This window comes from Chiloscyllium plagiosum, unplaced genomic scaffold, assembly GCF_037043375.1.
Source record: "Chiloscyllium plagiosum isolate Xiang-an unplaced genomic scaffold, Cpla_swu_hap1 HiC_scaffold_34, whole genome shotgun sequence".
Taxonomy (NCBI): domain Eukaryota; kingdom Metazoa; phylum Chordata; class Chondrichthyes; order Orectolobiformes; family Hemiscylliidae; genus Chiloscyllium; species Chiloscyllium plagiosum.
Window position 1 is genome coordinate 51,450,095 of NW_028270172.1, and position 20,864 is coordinate 51,470,958.

Here is a 20,864-nt window from a genome sequence, read left to right on the forward strand (position 1 = left end):
AGAATCGATGTTTTAAGCATAAGCTCTTCATCAGAAATGAGACTTGTGGGCCAGCAGGACTAAGAGATAAATGGGAGGGAGTAGAGCAAAGATAGCTAGGAGTGCGATAGGTAGATGAAGGTAGGGGTGAAGGTGATAGGTCGGAGAGGAAGACAGAGCAGAGAGGTGGGAAATTAAAACCTTTTGCCTCTACGCGGTCCATATGTCTCTATCTTCCTGGCGAGGTCAGTTCTACATCCATGTTACCAGCTCACCATTGATCACATCTTGTATCAACCTGCTATGAGGGACCTTGTCAAACATATTGCTAAAGTCCTTAGAGACAACATCTACTGCTCTGTCCTCAATCAACTTGCTCACTTCCTCAAAAAAACTCATGTTGCTCATCGCTAATAAATCTATATTTTTCCAACTATGAATAAATCCTACCCTTAAGAATGTTCCCAAATAATTTTCCGATCATGACATAAGATTCACCAGCCAGTAATAACCTTGATTATTCCTGTTGCCATTCTTAAACAAAGGAACACTGTTGGTTATTCTACACTGCTCTAGTACCTCTCCTGTGACTAACGAGGATTACGTACACTGCTCCAGCAATTTCCTCAACTGCCTCCCTCAGCATTCTGGGATAGAACTGGAGCAGGATGGCATGATAGTACAGCAGTTAGTACTGCTGCCTCACAGCACCAGTAATCCAGGTTCAATCCTAATCTTGGGTGACTATTGATGCAGAGCTTGCCAGTTCTCCATGGGTTTCCTCCAGATGGTCTGGTTTCCTCCCACAATCCATAGATGTGCATGCTAAGTGGATTGGCCATGCTAGAAATTGTGCCTTAGAGTGTAGGTTAGGTGGGTTAGCCATGATAAAAGTTGCTTGAGGGTTATAGGGATTGGGTGAGGCTGGGTGGATGCTCTTTAGAGGTTAGTGCAGACGCAATGGGTCAAATGGCTCTTTCTTCACTGTAAGGATTCTATGGGATCCCATTGGTCCTAGGGACATGTCCACCCTAATGTTTTTCATAACACCTCTTCCTTTTTTATATTGACATGCCCTAGAATATCAATATACCCCTCATCATCCAACCTGTTCTTCTCCTATCAATGCAAAGTATTCATTAAGGAAATCACCCACATCCTCCAGTTCCATACATAAGTTCTCGCCTTTGTCATTGAGTAATGCTACCCTTTCCTGAACTACTCTTGCTCCTTATACATGGACAAAGCACCTTGGGATTTTGCTTAATCCTGTTTGCAAAAGACATTTTATGACCTCTTTTAGCCCTCCTAAATCATTGCTTGAGTTCTTTCCTGTTATCTTTGAATTCTTTGAGAGCTCTGTTTGTCTTCAGTTTTCTAAATCTTACCTATGCCACCTTTTTCTTCCTAAGTTTTCAATTTCTCTTGCCATCCTTATCCTTCATTTTCACAGGAACATGCTGGTGCTGAACTCTAATCAATTGGCCTTTAAAAAATTCCCACATGTCAGATGTGGATTTCCCCAAACAGCCACCCCAATGTACATTTTCCAGTTCCTGCCTAATATCGTGGTAGACAGCCTTCCCCCAATTTAATACTTTCACTGAGGTCTACACTTGTCCTTATCCATACGTAAATTAAAATTTACAGAATTATGGTCACTGCTCCCAAAATGGTCCCCACTGAAATTTCGATCACCTGACTGGCTCACTCCCAATACCAAGTCCAAAGATGTGCAGGTTAGGTGAATTGGCCATGCTAAATTGCCCATAGTGTTAGGTGAAGGGGTAAATGTAGGGGTATGGATGGGTTGCGCTTTGGCGGGTTGGTGTGAACTTGTTGGGCTGAACGGCCTGTTTCCACACTGTAAGTAATCTAATCTAATCTAAGTCTAATATAGCCCCTTCTCCAGTTGAACTATTTACATATTGTTTCCAAAAACTATCCTGAACACACCTAACAAATATCCCCCCATCCAAGCCCCTGGCATTAAGCGAGTCCCAATCAATACAGTGTAGGAAAAATTAAAGTTACCCACCACAGCAACCTTGTTGTTTTTACCTTTTTCCATAAACTGTCCACGCCTCTGTCCCTCTACCAGAAGGGAATAAGACAAGCAGCTTATGACAGACAGGCCACCTGTTGGAAGGCCTGCAGTAAAATCCCATCAAATTGATTGTACCCTTCCTATTCCTGAGGTCTCCCCATATGGGCTCATTAGGTGAGCCCTCCAAGCAATTTCCTCAACTGCCTCAGTACAGCTGTGATATTCTCCTTTATCAGTAATACATAACATCCTTTTCTCTCTTACCTGAAACATCTAAACCCAGAACATTAAGCTGCCTGTCTTATCCCCTTCTCGACTAGGTTTCTGTAATAGCTATAACACCATAGTTATATGTAGTAATCCAAGTTCTAAGTTCATCTGCCTGAACTGTCATTCTTCACATTAAAAGAAATACACCTCGGGGATCCAAGATGGCGGCGACCCAGCAAGTCTGAGTCTATAGTGCTCCTCCCAAGACTTGGGTAAAGTGGGTCACCCACCCGCACCACACTCACCAAATCATTCATAGTAGCTGTTTAATTTAATTAGTTGCTTAGTATTACATTTAAACATATTTAGTAATATTTAGTAAAAATGACCAAAGGGAAGGGACCCCGCAGCTCTCAGCAAGCAGGAATCCCTCCCCCACCCTCTCCAGCTGCAGCTGAGGCGTCCACAGCTGCCCCGGGGGACTTACCTACAGTGACAAGCCTTGTGGAGATAATCTCCAAGCTGGATGCGAAGATCAACGCTTTTATCGAGGAGTCCCAAAATCGATGGGACTCACTCCGCGCTGCAGAGGCACGACCGAGACATTAAGGAGATCGAGCGCCGAGTTGGAGGGGCGGAGCTAAAGGCCGCGACCTCTGAAACTACAGCACAATCGGCCGTGGATCAGGTCCGGACTCTCGAACAGCGAGTCCGGACCTTAGAGAATCACATTGACGACCTCGATAATCAAGGTTGTCGAAAAAATATTCGTTTGCTGGGCCTTCCCGAACGGGAAGAGGAAGGCCAGCTTACAGCATTCCTCGAGCAGTGGCTGCCACAGCTTTTAAATCTAGAATCTGGATCAGGCCAGGTAAGGGTAGAATGGGCCAACCGGGTCACAATACGCGGGCCTGGCTCGAACCAGCGCCCACGCCCGGTCCTGTTCCAGCTGCAGAGCTATAGGGAGAGGCAGATACTCCTAGAAGCTTCTAGAAATCTTGGAAAAGACCCCCAAGCTATGACCTATAAAGGATCCAAGATCATGTTATTTCAGGACTTTTCCCCAGCTCTGGTCCGAAAGAGGAAGGCATTCGACGAGGTGAAAAAGCGTTTAAGGGACTTAAATATTCAATACTCCTTACGCTACCCAGCAACGCTACGCTTTAACCATGAAGGATCCATGTATAACTTCGGATCGCCAGAAAAGGCTAAGGAATTCTTGGACTCTCTTAGATAAATTGTAAGAGATAATGGATGTTGGTTTGCCTTTCCCCCACTCCGGTTTATATCCCCTCCCTTTTTTTTTCTTTTTTCTTACCTTACTATTTAATACTATCATGGGGGGTGGGGAGAGGGATTTGATTTTCTCCCCCCGCCTTGGGGTTGGGTTTTTTTTATTATTTTATGTATATATAAGCCGGAGGGTTTGGTTAGTATTGGTGGGGGGAGGTGGTTACCTTATTCTATTTTACCTCTGTCTTTAGGAGCGGGGTTGTTTTTCCCTTGTTATTTTGTATTATTATATTTAATTATTATTTGTTGAGGTTGTAATTTTATAGTTATACGTTTATATATGGTATTAACGTTACCAAATATATCCAGGTGTTGGTATGGGTGGGGGTAGGGTGCTCACTGTTAACTCTAGCTTTGTATTATATCTGGATTCTCCTCATTTTATTGAGGAGCGCCTGGGTCAAGGGTGGGGCATTGGTTGGGAGAGGATATGATGGACTTTTGGAAAGGAAGTGACACCCCCTGGGAACAAGGGGAAAATCTCCACTTAAATATGTTTTATTTTTTTTTATTATTTAGAAATAGTTTTTTTATTATACTGTTGTGAGTGTACTAGAGAGCCTCTATTTTTGTGAATTTTATATGCTCTATGCTCGGGATGTTCTGGATAGGGTTCCCCCTCCTGAGGAGTCTCGGATTTGCCCGGATGATTATGGCTGATCAGTCGGTTAAGTGGTGCACCTGGAATGTCAAGGGGAGTAATTCGCCAGTCAAAAGGAAGAAAATATTATCAAGTCTAAAGAAGGAAAGAATTGATATAGCTCTCCTACAGGAGACACACCTGTTGGATAAAGAACACTTGAAATTACGACAGGGCGGATTTGATCAGGCCTTTTTTTCTTCTTTTAGCTCAAAAAGCAGGGGAGTTGTTATTCTTGTTCGGAAGAATTTCCCTTTCAAAATCCTAAATCAGATAAAAGATAAATCTGGACAATATATTTTGATTAAAACCCTTATAAATGGAGAGGAATATGGGATTTTAAATTTGTACTGCCCCCCCGGCACATCCCTTTAAATTTATAACGGAAGCCTTTTCAAAATTGATGGCTTTTGGTGCCCGTCATACAATTATAGGGGGAGACTTTAATTGTATTATGGATCCGGATACAGATAGGATTCCCAAGATTACTGCAGGAGTATCCCCCAGATCCAGACAATTGGTGGATTTGAACAAAGAATTAGGATTAGTAGATGTATGGAGATGTCTTCATCCACAGGGCAGAGATTTTTCTTTCTACTCTAATCCACATAAATGTCATACCAGAATTGATATGTTTTTTGCCCCCTCAATTTTTTAAAATTCCGTATAATCCTGTAAAATAGGTAGTATAGCAATTTCCGACCACGCTGCTGTATATATGGAAACTAAGGCGAGGAACAATGGGACATCCCCTCGGCATTGGCGTATGGAGTCCTTCCTAATGAAAGATAGTAAATTTGTAAAGTATTTCTCTCAAGAATTTAAAACTTGTTTAGAATTTAATTCAGGTACGGCTAGCAACCCATCAATGATGTGGGAGACCATCAAAGCTTACACGCGAGGTTTGATCATCTCCTACTCAGCGATCCAGAAAAAATTGAAGGGAGAACAACAGCGTCTGCTTGAAGCTCGTTTAAAAGCAGCTGAAACAGCATACACTGATAGACCTTCTGTTATTAAATTGCAAAGGATTACGGCTCTTAGGACAGCTCTTAAACACTACGCTTACTCAAACGGCTAAGAGGGAAATATTATTTGCAAAACAAAGGTTATATGAATATGGCGACAAACCAGGTAGATACTTAGCATTTCTTGCAAAGAAAAAAAAGGCCCCTCAGACTATTATGTCTATCAAGGAAAGTACGGGTATTTTGACTCATGATCATAAAAAGATTAATGCGATCTTTAGAGAATTTTATTCTGAGTTATATAAATCGCAGGATTGTGAAGACAGGACTAGGAGGATGCAATCATTTTTTTAAAATTTGACCTTTCCGGGCCTAACTCCGGAACAGGTATCGGTCCTAAATGCTCCTCTAACAACCCAGGAAATACTTGATGCAATTAGGCAACTTCAGAGCGGTAAGGCACCTGGCCCAGATGGTTTTCAAGCTGAATTCTATAAAGAATTCACAGAAATATTGGCTGGTCCACTTATGGACATGTATAACTATGCATATATTCAGAGCTATCTCCCGCCTTCGCTGAAAGAGGCAAATATCCCTCTTATCCTTAAAAAAGGAAAGGATCCAGAAGATTGTACATCATACAGACCAATATCCTTACTAAATGTAGATTTTAAAATATTAGCATTGAGACTAGAAAGGGTACTGCTACATATCATAAAGGAGGATCAGACAGGGTTTATTAAGGGCTGTAGATATTAGAAGGGTTTTGAATATGATTCAAGCCTGTCATCAGGGAAAAGATACCAGGAGTAGTAGTTTCATTAGACGCGGAAAAGGCATTTGATAGGGTTGAATGGTCATATTTGTTTTACACATTGGAAAGGTTTGACGTTGGAAAGGTGTTTACCAAATGGGTCTCAACATTGTATAGTGATCCCAAAGCAGTTGTGGTTACCAATGGATTAGATTCGGATAGCTTCAATGTGGGTAGGGGCTGCCGTCAGGGATGTCTTCTCTCGCCATTGTTATTCACGCTAATAATTGAACCACAAGCAGAAGCTATACGAGCTGATCCTAATATAACGGCTCCGAGGATTGGTACAGGCAAACATAAAATTACCCTTTTATGTTCTTCTATTCCTCAGTAATCCTCTGATGTCCGTACCTCGCTTAATGCAAGTTATTAATACATTTAGCGCATTCTCAGGCTATAAAATTAATTTTTCAAAATCGGAGGCTATGCCAATGGGTGGTCTTGCTATGATACCCCACTTAGTGGACGGATCCCTTTTTCCCTTTCATTGGTCCCTGGAGGGCTTCTTATATTTAGGCATTTTTATTAACCCAGTATTTGGTCAGTTATATAAGGCTAATTTTGTGCATTTACTGGAAAGGATAAGGCAGGACCTCCAGCGATGGGGAGACCTTCCAATTTCCTGGTTGGGTAGAATAGCACTAATTAAAATGAATGTCCTGCCCCGTCTCCTATATCCTATGAGAATGCTTCCGGTGATGCTGCCGAGGCTGGCTCTACGTAAATTATATGGCTGGCTGGGTTCCTTTATCTGGACTCATAGACGGCCCCTCATTAAGCTGAAGAAGCTACAGCTTCCACAGGCAAGGGGAGGATTGGACTTCCCAGATTTTAGGAAATATCAGTTAAGTTCCCTATTAAGTTACATAGCTGATTGGGTCTTGTCTGACCCACAATCAATCTGGTTGGACATCGAGGCCTCTCAAGTAAAATACCCACTTATTAACCTTTTATTTTCAGACAAGAGGAAAATCATTACAGATCACTGTAAAAACCCTATAATACTAAACACAATAAAGGTTTGGAATATAATGCAGCAAAATGAGGGTAATTCACATAAAACATCACCCTATGCACCGATAGTGGGAGCATGGGGATTCCAACCGGGGTTTACAGATGCCACTTTTGAACTCTGGAGATCCAGGGGTATCTCATGTCTAGGGGACCTATTTAAAGATGGGGTCCTAATGTCTTTTGAACAGCTGCATCAGAAATTCGGATTACCTATGGAGACCTCTTTCGATACTTCCAAATTCGAGACTATATACAGAAGACGACTACGTTATCAGGTAGAGAATGTAGTGTCCTACGACCAGTGGGGGTATCTTCCGTCAGTAATATTTATCATTTACTACATGATGAAGTATCGGGAGATATGAATAATCTGCTTAAAACATGGGATCAGGATTTGGGACTAGAAATCTCTATAGAAACATGGAATGATATTTGGGAAAACGCTAGAAGAATTACTATCTGTAACAGAACCCAGGCTATCCAGCTGAAGATACTTCATAGGGCCCATATAGCACCAGATCAATTGGCAAAATTTAAGGCAGGAGCATCTCCAATGTGTCCTAAATGTAAAATAGAGGTGGGCACTCTTGTACATTGCCTATGGACCTGTCATAAGATCCGTAGATATTGGACTAAAGTAGCAAGTACCCTGACAGAAATTTTAGGAATGGAAATTAAAGTGGACCCTGTATCTCTCCTTTTGGGCTTTTCGAACTTTCCCTCCCTGGACATGTACGGGAAGAGACTATTTTCTATTCTCTCTTTCTGTGCAAGGAAAAATATTTTGGTGAACTGGGTGGCTGAGGGCCCCCCTGGACTTTCAAATTGGCACAGATTAATTATGGAATGTATTCCCCTTGACTTCCTTACAAATATGGTGCACCGAAAGACCGAATTATTTTATAAAATATGGCAGCCCTTCTTGAATTACATAAATACAGATATTTCGGCTATCCTAACAAGGGCTTTTATTTAATTGAAATTACAAACCTGGCTGGTCCGGGGCCCCTTAGGAGAGGAATCCCGCACGAATACGGGTTTTATTACATTTGATGTTAACACATTCCGAGCATGTAAGAGACTTAAATATACACTCTGGTTAGTTGTAGGTTAGATTAGTAGATAGCTGAGTTTTGTTTTTTTTTTCCTTTTCCGGTATTTTTTATTTTGTTAAATTTTGGCTATTGTATATTTGATTTAATTGTATATCAATGTTTGTATTTGAGAGTTTTGTTTATTTTTGTAAACTTGTAAAAATGTTAAATCTCTAATAAAAATATCTATAAAAAAAAAACAAATACACCTCAGACAGCCAGTGCTGCCATGTTCAGTAACCTCTGCACACTCTGCTCTTCCTTGGCCTTAGTCTCTGACTCCTCCTTAGGCATTTTAACTTGCAGGCCTACTGCTCTGGTTCCTACCCTCTACCACATTTGTTTAAACCCCCACAAGTGGCATTAACAAACCTCCCTACCAGGATATTGGTCTCCCCCTTGTTTAGATGCAAGATGTTCTTCTTGAACAGGTCCCATGTCCCCCCAGAAGACATTCCAATAATCTACTTGCCTGAAGCCCTCCCCCATATCAGTTCCCCAACTATGTATTTACCTCGATTAACTTCCGATTCATAGTCTCACTGACACATACCACAGGACATAATCCCAAGATTACAACCCTAGAGGTCCTACTTTGCAACTTCCTACCTAATGCCCTGAACTCCTTTGCAGGACTTCATCTGTCTTTATCCCAAGTCGCTAGTACCAATATGGATAACCACCTCTGACTGCTCACCCTCTCCTTTCAGAATATGCCATGCCTGCTCAGACATCCTTGACTCTGGCATAAGGGAGGCAACACACCATCCTGGTGTCTCACTTGCAGCTACAAAAACATCTATTTGTGCCCTCTATTAATGAGCCCACTGCCACAAGTGCTCGTCTACACTTCAACCATCCCTGCTTACAACAGTGCCAGTCTGGGTAGCACCAACCTGGCTGCTACTGCTGCTATCCCTTGACAAACCATTACCCCGAACAATATCTAAGCAGTATACCTGTTTAGAGAGAGGAATGGCCACAGGGGATTCCTGCACTACCTGCCCCACCTACTCATCTTGCTGGTGGTCACCGAACTCTTCTCTAGACAGGATTGAGGATCACAAGGAGGAGGCGTTAGCAATTCTGGGAAGTGTGAAAATAGATACATGCCAAGGGCTGGATGGGATTTATCCTAAGATTCTCTGGGAAGCTAGGGAGGAGATTGCAGAGCCTTTGGCTTTGATCTTTATGTTAACATTGTCTACAGGAATAGTGCCAGAAGACTGGAGGAGAGCAAATGTTGTTCCCTTGTTCAAGAAAGGGAGTAGAGGCAACCCTGGTAATTATAGACCAGTGAGCCTTACTTTGGTTATAGGTAAAGTGTTGGAAAGGATTATAAGGTATAGTATTTATAAACAGCTAGAAAGGAATCATTTGATTAGGGATAGTCAACACGGTTTTGTGAAGGATAGGTCATGCATCTCAAACTTTATTGAGTTTTTTGAGAAGGTGACCAAACAGATGGATGAGGGTAAAGCGGTTAATGTCACGTATATGGATTTCAGTAAAGCATTTGAAAGGTTCCCCACGGTAGCTATTGCAAAAAATACGGAGGCATTGGATTGAGGGTGATTTCATAGTTTGGATAAGAAATTGGCTAGTTGTAAGAAGAGGTGGTGGTTGATAGGAAATGTTCATCCTGGAGGACAGTTACTAGTGGTGTACCACAAGGATCTATTTTGGGGCCATTGCTGCTTGTATTTTTACAAATGACCGGGATGAGGGTGTAGAAGGATGGGTTAGTAAATTTGTGGATGACATGAAGGTCGGTAGAGTTGTGGATAGTGTGGAAGCATGTTGCAGGTTACAGAGGGACATAGATAACTGAAGAGCTGGGGTGAGAGGTGGCAAATGGAGTTTAATGCAGAAAAGTGTGAGAGGATTCACTTTGGAAGGAGTAACAGGAATGCAGAGTATTGGGTTAATGGTAAGATTCTTGGTGGTATGGAAATGAAGAGAGATCTCAGTGTCCAGGTACATAGATCCCTGAAAGTTGCCACCCAGATTGATAGGGTTGTTAAGAAGGCGTACAGTGTGTTAGCTTTTTTTGGCAGAGGGATTGGGTTTCGGAGCCATGAGATCATTTTGTATCTGTACAAAACTCTGGTGCGGCCACATTTGGAGTATTGCATACAGTTCTGGTCACTGCATTATAGGATAGATGTAAAAGGTTTGGAAAGGGTTCAAAGGAGATTTACTAGGATGTTGCCTGGTATGGAGGGAAGGTCTTATGAGGAAAGGCTGAGGGACTTGAGGCTGTTTTCGTTAGAGAGAAGAATGAGAGGTGACTTAATTGAGACATACAAGATGATCAGAGGATTAGATAAGGTGGACAGTGAGAGCCTTTTTTCTCAGATGTTGATGGCTAGCATGAGGGGACATAGCTTCAAATTGAGGGGTAATAGATATAGGATAGATGTCAGAGGTAGGTTCTTTACTCAGAGAGTAGTAAGGGCCTGAAATGCCCTGCCTGTAACAGTAGTAGACTTGCCATCATTAAGGGCATTTAAATGGTCATTGGATAAATGTAATGGAAGTGCAGATTAGATGGGCTTCAGATTGGTTTCACAGGTCACCGCAATATCTAGGGCCGAAGAGCTTGTACTGTACTGTAATGTTCTATGTTCTCTGTCAGTATAGACCTTACTGGTGATGTGACAAGATCACCAAACCTGCTATCCATGACTTTCTCAACCTTATGGATACTCCATGGTGAGACCATCTGCATTTCCATTCACCCCATAAGGCAAATCAAGAGCTGTAGCTGAACACATATGTAGGCAGCATGGACATTGAAAGTATTCTTGATTTCCCACATATTGCAGGAGGAGCATTCCATGGGGCCAAGTTCTCACACTGAACCTTATCTACATCAGACAACAATCCAGGAACTGATTACACAACCTAATCCACTAGTCATCAAACTAAGGTGTCTCACTCCTGTTCTCTAGTCCTAGCAAACACAAACACAAAAAGTACTTTATCCCACTCCTGATACTATTCACTCAGTCTACAAGCCTGATTCCTAAGCAGCCAAACCTATGCCTGTGATTCTCTTCTCAGTTGTGGTGACTGAACCGACTTCTCCAAGAATTCTCCTTGGTCGTTTCCCACAAGCTCATTAAGAGAAGGAAATCTTCCATCCTTACCTGGTTTGGCCTACAAATCAATCCAGACCTAGTCTTAACATCCCACTAAAGTGGCCTATCAAGACACTCAGATGTGCCACTCCAGAAAAATCAAAAGAATTAAAACCAGTTAGACTACTGTAATCAACCTACAATCACCTGATGAAGGAGCGTCGCTCCGAAAGCTAGTGTGCTTCCAATTAAACCTGTTGGACTATAACCTGGTGTTGTGTGATTTTTAACGTAATCAACCTAGACACTGTGTGCAAACTCCACACAGTCAGTCACCTCAGAGTGAAATCAAACCCGGGTCCCTGGCACTGTGAGGCAGCAGTGCTAACCACTGAGCCACAGTGCCACCCAAATCTGGAGGCATGTTTCAACACTGGAAGTCCTGTCTCATAGGTTAGTCAAGTAACAACTTGCCATAGTCATAGTAACATTCCTTATAGTTAATGTTCCAGGTATCACCCATTACCATCTGCCAGCAGGACATACTCACCACACATGGCAGCAGTGCTACAATCATGAGGGATTTGACCTGAGAATGGTCAACTATGACTCAGGTGCCATGAAACTCCAAAAATCAGAAAACCTGCTGCCAACTACCATCTATACCCTTCTTCAGATTGAATTGATAAATGGCAATTAACATTGTTGGCACTTGTGTGGCATCTCCAACAAGAAAAAATCTAACCACTACCCCATGATATTCATTGGCATTGACATCACTAAATTACCCTGCTATCAACATTCTGGGATTACCATTAATGATCCATATAATTATCTCAACTACAACAGGTCACGTACTAGGAATTACGCAATTCCCCAAAGTCTGTGTGCCATCTACACAGGGTTGGATCTCCACTTATCTGGACAGGTATGACTCCAACAACACAAGAAATTCAACGTCATCCAGGACAAAACTGTCCACTTGATCAGCTTGTCCACTTGCCATTCCTTTATTATCACCAGATCAAAATCTTGGAATAACCACAGTGTACCTCCACCAGATGAAGATGGCTCACCACCAGCTTTTTAAGAGTTATTCAGAATGGGCAACAAAATACTGCCTTGCCAGTCATAACCATATTTCATGAAAGAACAAAAACAAAGCGTACTGCTGGTAAGCAAGGAACAACACATTCAAAACAAAAGCTCTTCGTTGTACCAAAATAGAAAAATGCTTTGTCACCATTATTCAATGTAATACACACCCATTTTTAAAAATTAAATAGAATTTCAGATGCACAACTGAATAAGATGTGACAGTGGGAAAGCGCATCTCCTATTAACACTTGTAATTTCATGTTTTGAAGTATGATTCGCTGCGCAAAACTTTTAAGTGACACTACCTTGTTACAGAGATGGTGAATATTGAGATTGGTAATAAGACTTATCAAATAGGCCGCAAGGAAGTAGTGCTAATGTAAAAACTATGAGCAGGAGGCCTTGAAACCTGCTCTGCCATTTGATATAATCATGGCTGATGTCATCTTGGCCTCAACTCAACCTTTCTGCTTGCTTTCCATAACTCTACAACCCATTACTAATTAAAAACCTATCTGTCTGTCTATCTTCTCCTTACATTTACTCAATCTCCCAGCATTAACCACGTTCTGAGAATTCCACAGTTCATGGCCCTTTGAGAAAAGCAATTTCTCTTCATTTCTGTTTTAAATCTGCTATCACTTATCCTGAAACTATTATGTTTCAATCTAGATTGTCCCACATGAGGAAACATCCTTTCTACATCTACTTTATCAATCCCCCTTAGCATTTTACGTATTTCAATTAGATCTCATTCTTTTAAACCCGAGACTACAGGCCTAAGCTGCTCAATCTCTCTTAAGACAATCTCATTTATGAAATCAGTATAATGAATCTACTCTGAATTGTCTCCAATGCAACTACATCCCTCTAGGTGACCAAAATTGTCTGCAATACTCCAAGTGTGGTCTCAATAATGTTTCGTACAGTTGCAGCAACACTTACTTTATACTCTACTCCGTTAGCAATAAATGCCAAAATTCCATTAACCTTCCTTATTACTTGCTGTGCCCAAATATTAACTTTCCATGATTCATGCATGAGGACACCCAGATCCCTCCACATTGAAGCCTTCTGAAGTTCCTCTCCATTTAGATGATAAGTTGCCTTTATATTCCTCCAACAAAAATGTATAACCTCACACTTATCCATACTAAACTTCATCTGACAAATTTTGGCCCATTCACTGACACTATCCATATCCATTTGTAAATTCCTTATCTCTTCATTGCAAATTATTTTCCCACTTGTATTTGAATTATCTGCAAATTTGGCTGTCATATTTTCTATCGCAGCATTCAAGTCATTAATACAGGTTGTAATGAGCACCGAAACCTGTGGCACTCTCTTAGTTACATTTTGCCAACCAGAAAAGCATCCATTTATCTTGACTCACTACTTTCTGTTGGTTAGCCAACCCTCTATCCAAGCTAATAATTTACCATTAATCCCATGTGATCTTATTTTATGTATTAACCTATTGTGTGGCACCTTATCAAATGCCTTCTGGAAGTCCAGATTTATCACATCCACTGGATCCCCATTATCCACTTTACTGATTACATCTCCGAAGAACTCTAGTAAACTCGTCAAATGTGATTTATCCTATAGAAAATTGTCTTGATTCTGATGGTCGCATTTTGGTTTTCCAGATATCCTGTTTTACTTTCTCAATAATGGAATCCCAACAGTTTTCCAAAAACTAGGTTAAACTAACCAGTCTGTAGTTTCCTATTTTCTGCCTCTCTCCATTTTTGAATAAAGGTGTTATGTTAGCATTTTTCTAATTCACTGGATCCTTTCCTACAAGCAGGGAATTTTGGAATATTATAACCATAACAGCTGCTGCCACTTCCTCTAAGACCCAAGAATGTAGACCATCAGGCTGCAGAGATGTGTCTACCCTGAATCCCAATTTTGTAATGATGTGCAAAAAAGCAAGTGTGGTATGAGAAAACGTTTTTCTCACTCAGCTCTGGTATGGAATGCACTGCCTGGAAATGTGGTGGAGGCAGGTTCAATTGAGACATTCAATGGGCTTTGGATGGTGATTTGGGTGGAAATAATGTGCAAGGGTACGGGGATAAAGCAGGAGACTGGCACTAAGTGACGATGTTCATTTGAAGAGCCAGTGCAGATAAATTGGGCCAAATGGCATCCTTCTGTGTCATAACAATTCTGATCAATCATATCTAAGGGTGTTCTTCAAACTAAGCTGGCATAGTCCTCAACTGTTTTCAGGGTCAGCAGAATATTTCAGGTAAAAACAGTGAAATAACTCTGCACAGGCCTTTATCCCAAGACCAAGTCATCCTTGATTTACACACGGAGTATCCCTGACACTGATCCAGCCTCCTTAGAGCCAGCTCTCAGAATGAACAGAATCTCTGACACTCCTGTTTATATTTGTCAGCCAGGGCTCTCTGACTGGAGCAAGTCAACAGCCCCAATCAGAGAACTCATATTCTATGAAGTCCACCTGGCTGACTTCAGTCCAATCATTACAAACAGCACACATTTTGTTCTTCTGAGTGAAATGTCTGGCAATTTGTGACTTTACATGACACTGTGAAACAAAATGTGGTATTTAATACAGGCTGTGGAGATCTCGCCCACAAACTAGAGACTGCATGAGTCCCCTGAATGCTCCTCTGAGGAAGGATCACTGCTAAGTAGGAAGGTCTGGAAATTCCTCTCCCAAGAACTGCTGGGCACTCCGAGGTTAGCAGCTCTTCATTGGCAGTGCCAATTGGAATGGCTGCAGATCAAAATTTGTGAGAAGATTTGTAGCTCGGGTGCTCGTTGTTGTGGTTCTGTTCGCCGAGCTGGGAGTTTGTGTTGCGGACGTTTCGTCCCCTGTCTGGGTGGCGTCCTCGGTGCTTAGGGGCCTCCTGTGGGGCGCTTTTGTGGTGTTTCCTCCAGCATTTGTGGTGGTTTGTCTCTACGGCTTCCGGTTGTCGGTTCCGGCTGTCCGTTGCAGTGGTCGGTGTATTGGGTCCAGGTCGATGTGCTTATTGATTGAATCTGCGGATGAGTGCCATGCCTCTAGGAATTCCCTGGTTGTTCTTTGTTTGGCTTGTCCTATAATAGTAGTGTTGTCCCAGTCGAATTCATGTTGCTTGTCATCTGAGTGTGTGGCTACTAAGGACAGCTGGTTTCGTGGCTAGTTGGTGTTCATGGATGCGGATCGTTAGCTGTCTTCCTGTTTGTCCTATGTAGTGTTTTGTGCAGTCCTTGCATGGGATTTTGTACACTACCTTGGTTTTGCTCATGCTGGGTATCGGGTCCTTCGTTCTGGTGAGTTGTTGTCTGAGAGTGGCTGTTGGTTTGTGTGCTGTTATGAGTCCTAGTGGTCGCAGTAGTCTGGCTGTCAGTTCCGAAATGCTCTTGATGTATGGTAGTGTGGTTAGTCCTTTGGGTTGCGGCATGTCCTCATTCCGTTGTTTTTCCCTTAGGCATCTGTTGATGAAATTGTGCGGGTATCCGTTTTAGGCGAATACATTGTATAGGTGTTCTTCTTCCACTTTTTGCAGTTCTGGTGTACTGCAGTGTGTTGTGGCCCTTTTGAACAGTGTCTTGATGCAACTTCTTTTTTGTGTGTTGGGGTGGTTGCTTTCGTAGTTCAGGACTTGGTATTGAGACAAGCCAGGAAATGGGAACCCTGTGCCAACTGCCTAAGCGCCACATACGAACAACTCCAGTTCCTGCACGAATGCAGAAAGAATCGAATCCTTCCACCATGTGTCAGATACAGACCGCCAGTAAACAACCCACAAGCCAGGACACAGCCAGACAGAATGGATTCAGGATGATCCAGGTAATGATTACAGACGCTCACAACAGACTTCACAAATACAGACAAGAAATTGCGCGCCAAAAATCGTTAATTTCAAAAACCACCAATCAGGAATGGACCCGGACCATAGAACAGGCTGTCACCATAGGACAGAACAGGACCACATTGACTTGGACCCGGTGTGCCGACCGCTGCGGCGGACGGCTGGAGCTGGCAGCCGGGGGCAGCGGAGACAGGCCACTGTGGATGCTGGAGGAGGCATCGCGGAGGCACTTTGTGGGGGGCTCCCGGGCGCTGGGGGTGTCGCCTGGACGGGGGGGCGGGGCATCTGCAACGCGGATTCCCAGCTCGGTGAACAGAACCACAACAATGGCTGCAGATGCCAGCAATGCAAACAAGGAGAAGCATAGGTTCACCAAGGGAGCCTGGTCACAAGTAGTTCAGGGGCCTGGTGGTGGTGGTGGTGGTGGTTTGGCAGTGGAATTGAGGAGTGGGGTAGGGATGTTGCCTCTCTGTGTCCCTGCTGTCATGACACTGGATTCTGCAAATGGACACCAGCATCCTCCTCCCAGCCCACAATTATACAGGTTAGCATTTGTGCCTTGCGTGATGACTGCCTCACTCACTACTAGGTGACTCCCAGAGACATGGAGAATATAAATGATGAAATCCTGATGAAAACTTTCTGACCTGAAACATTAACTCTATTTCTCTCTCCACTGAGGCTGACAGCCCTCTGGAGTATTTCTGTTGTTTTTATTGTCAAGGTAAAGTCACCATGGTCTCAGAGAGAGCAAACTCATTTAACCTGAGGATCACTATGTCTCAGTGAGGGCCAAGATTCAGAAGGAGGGACTTTCATGGTCATTCATGAGACCATGCTGCAGATGTACAAAACTCTGGTGCGGCCACTTTTGGAGTATTGTGTACAGTTCTGGTCACTGCATTATAGGAAGGATGTGGAAGCTTTGGAAAGGGTTTAGAGGAGATTTACTAGGATGTTGCCTGGTATGGAGGGAAGGTCTTACAAGGAAATGTTGAGGGAATTGAGGCTGTTTTCATTAGCGAGGAGAAGGTTGAGTGGCAATTTAATTGAGACATATAAGATAATCAGAGGGTTAGATAGGTTGGACAGTGGGAGCCTTTTCCCTCGGATGGTGAGGGTAAGCATGAGGGGACATAGCTTTAAATTGAGTAGTGATAGATATAGGACAGATGTCAGAGGTAGTTTCTTTACTCAAGAGTAGTAGGGTTATGGAATGTATTGCCTGCAACAGTAGTAGACTCGTCAACTTTAAGGGTGTTTCAAGGGTCATTGGATAGGCATATGGAAGAGAATGGAATAGTGTAAGTTAGATGGGCTTCAGATTGTTTCCACAGGTCGGTGCAACATCGAGGGTCAAAGGGCCTGTACTGCACTGTAATGTTCTATGTCCTATGTATCCCTAGTGATGATGATTATTCCAAGTTCCTCCTTTTCTATAGTCTTTGCATTATCTGTTGCGTGAAACTGAAGAAAAGTATTGATTTACCTTCCCAGTCTCATCCTCCAAGGGACTAACATTGATTTAGCTACTCTGTTTGCTTTTATATATTTAGACAAGCTTTTACTATCCATGTTTATACTTTGCACAAGTTTTCTTTCATAATTTACCTCTGTTCATGTATGATTTTGTTTTTAGTAATCCATTGTTAATCTTTAAAATTTTCCTAATCTTCCAACATGCCTCTCACCTTTGCAATATCTTATTTCTTATCTTCAGTTATCTTTAACTTCCTTGTATGGCCATGGATAGTCTCCCCCTTTTACAATCTTACTTTCTTTCTGGAATACAATATCTTTTAGTTGGAGCAATTGAGCATCTCCTTAAACTTCTGCCATGTCTTGCCCAGTCCATTAGGGCCAGATTTGTCCTTGTGCCTATTCAGTTGCGTTTCTTTAAATCCAAAATGTTAATGTGGGAATCCATAGAGTCACTGAGATGAACAGTGCAGAAACAGACCCTTCGGTCCAACTCGTCCATGCCGAACAGATATCCCAACCTAATCTAGTCCCATTTGCCAGCACGTGGCCCATATCACTCCAAATCTTTCCTATTCATATACCCATCCATATGACTTTTAAATGTTGCAATTGTACCAGCCTCCATCACTTCCTCTGGCAGCTCATTCCATATATGCACTACCCTGTGTGTGAAAACGTTGCCCCTTAGGTTCCTTTTATATCTTTCCCCACTCACCCTAAACCTGTGCCTTCTAGTTCTAGACTCCCCCACCCAAGGGAAAAGATTTTATCTATTTATCCTATCCATGCCCCTCATGATTTTATAAACCTCTATGAGGTCAGCCCTCAGCATTTGACAGTCCAGGGAAAATAACCCCAGCCTATTCAGCCTTTCCCCATAGCTCAAACCCTGTAATCCCGACAACATCTTTGTAAATCTTTTCTGAACCCTTTCAAATTTCACGACATCTTTCTGATAGGAAGGAGACCAAAACTGCACACAATATTCCAACAGTGGCCTAACCAATGTCCTGTACAACTGCAACGTGACCTCCCAACACCTGTACTCAATACTCTGACCAATAAAGGAAAGCATACCAAACACCTTCTTCACTATCCTATCTACCTAAGACTCTGAACCTGTTAGTAGGTATCACATGGGAAAGTCTGCCAGAGAAGGTATTCATTTTTGATCTTTTATGAGGGATATTTTACAGTAACTTGACAGCAATTCAACATTGTTGGAGATAATAATTCATACAGAAAACCCCAGCGAGTTACTCAGCAAGTTCTCTCACTATTAGAAAAAATATTTTTACAAATGTTAAAAATCAAACAAGTATCCAAAAATCACAAACTGGCTATCCAAAATGAATGAATATTGTGCAAGCCAATAAATTGATTTGTCTGTGAAATTCACAAAGATAATTTTAAAATTCCATACGCCTTGTACTTGTTTTGAACAATGTATTCATCCCATTATCCCCAATTTCCTTGTCTATTTATTGAAGTGTGTTTGTCATTTCACAAAACATAGCCAGAAGTAACTAAGCACTTAAACTACCATTACTTTTTTTTTTACAAACACTTTTTACTGGCACAGTTGAGCTTAATACATTCATTATTTTGGGGTCGATAATATCAAATGGTTTAGTTTGCAAATCATGTATCTGTTCCCAGTTTAGATTCAAGTCCAACCTGCTCCAGAGGTGTGTAGTAACAAGTATGAACAGGGTGATTGGAAATATCCAACTTACGATTACTTTCCAAAATGTATTTACCATTAAAATGGAAAATGGTTTGTTTTACAAGCCATTCACATTTAGTCTTCAAACAATAAAGAAATTAACTAGTCAATAGGCTGCTCTACAATATTTGTATCTCAACGTCGGTCTTACTGATGTAGCTAGAGTCCAATAAAGACAAGGAAAGCCGTGGTGGTGAGTTATACTCCTCAAAGCTATACCAAAGATTCTCAGTGCTCCTTCTCGAGAAAGTGGGTTACTTGGTGAATTCTATTATCCAGAACAATCTTCTCTTATTTCATCAATTTCTATTCATTCGCACAATGCAACGTTAAGAAAAGCTACTCGGGTGTGCATTTTCTTTATTCAAACGTCTTTTTTAAAATACTTATTCCAAGGCAATGGTGGAAATCAATGGGCGTAGGTCTTACTCAGTTACAATACTTCATTCAGACAATAACTCGGGGAATAAGAGGGACGAGATGAGAATGTTACGAAATAAATACGTTATACACAATAATTGTGTTTATATTTTCACGGGAGTATTAGATTTCTCGCATTAAAAATTGAGTTAGTTTGATACAGAGAATGAAATTGGAGTAAAAAAGAAATCAATTATCTTATGATCAGGTATTAAATAAATAATTGTTAGTTATTTTACAAAATACTGTCGGTCGAAGGAAAGCCTGGACTCCAAGGTGGACTATTTGTGTTTTCAACCAAGCTCAGTTCAGATCCCGAGCTTTGACAATGGCTTGAAAGATCCAGCGTGAATACGCTGTGAAATTTACAACAAACGCTTTCAATATCATTGACTGAGCACAACATCCAATCTAATATTTCACCAGTTGGCAATGAACGCATAAAATATTACTCATAAAAACAGGGTGAACAAAGTTAATAAGATCCGATTTTGAATGCTACGGAAAACAAGAAATGATATGGATGCACCTGCGGCTGGCTTACCAGGATCATGTGCATCATCTTGCTGGGTGTGCGCTGTCCTCGGTATTGTACTGAGAACCTGTGCAGCTCGTTTATTCGTCCTTTTTTCACACGAAGAACAAATCGAGCCCCCGAATTTGTGAAACAGGCTCGCTCCGGCCCGGCCAGCTTACCTCATTGGCTGACACTCTCCATGGCAATGGCCGGCGTCCGCGCCCAGCTGGGGCCCTGCTTTCAGGAGTGCATGCTTGTGCTCCCTGCCGCTTGGTTGTAGGCGCTGAGATTCACACAGACAACAGGGGTGACCACGTTCACCCACTCATTCCCAGGTGGGAGAAGTGGGATCAAGTTATGCTACCCATACTTATCACGTGGCAATTTATGATGCGTTTGCAACCTTCATGGAAGTGTATAGCTTCTGAATGTCACATTGTCGAGGGTCTACCTCTGAATAACTGAAGCTCTGATTCATGGAGGTGCCATGCTCTAGGCATTTCTAAGTGTTTGATCATGCGACATGTACTCATTTTTTGCATTTAAAGCAGTGTTTTCCAAACGCTTGTCCAACGTCACCCTCTTTTTAACATTTGAAAATTAACGTGAATCTAACACTAAAGAAATCAAAACACCAATA

At 42.0% G+C, this 20,864-nt stretch overlaps 1 protein-coding gene across 1 annotated transcript in view; it reads right to left on the reverse strand.

The window, feature by feature from the left end:
* elovl2 (ELOVL fatty acid elongase 2) overlaps positions 1-20,385 on the reverse strand; it is a 198,171-nt gene extending 177,786 nt beyond the window's left edge. The window contains exon 1 of the mRNA XM_043719004.2: positions 20,252-20,385. Coding sequence (XP_043574939.2) covers positions 20,252-20,269 — 18 coding nt within the window. The 5' untranslated portion in view covers positions 20,270-20,385. The remainder of the gene's footprint in view (positions 1-20,251) is intronic.
* Positions 20,386-20,864: the final 479 nt, after the last annotated feature.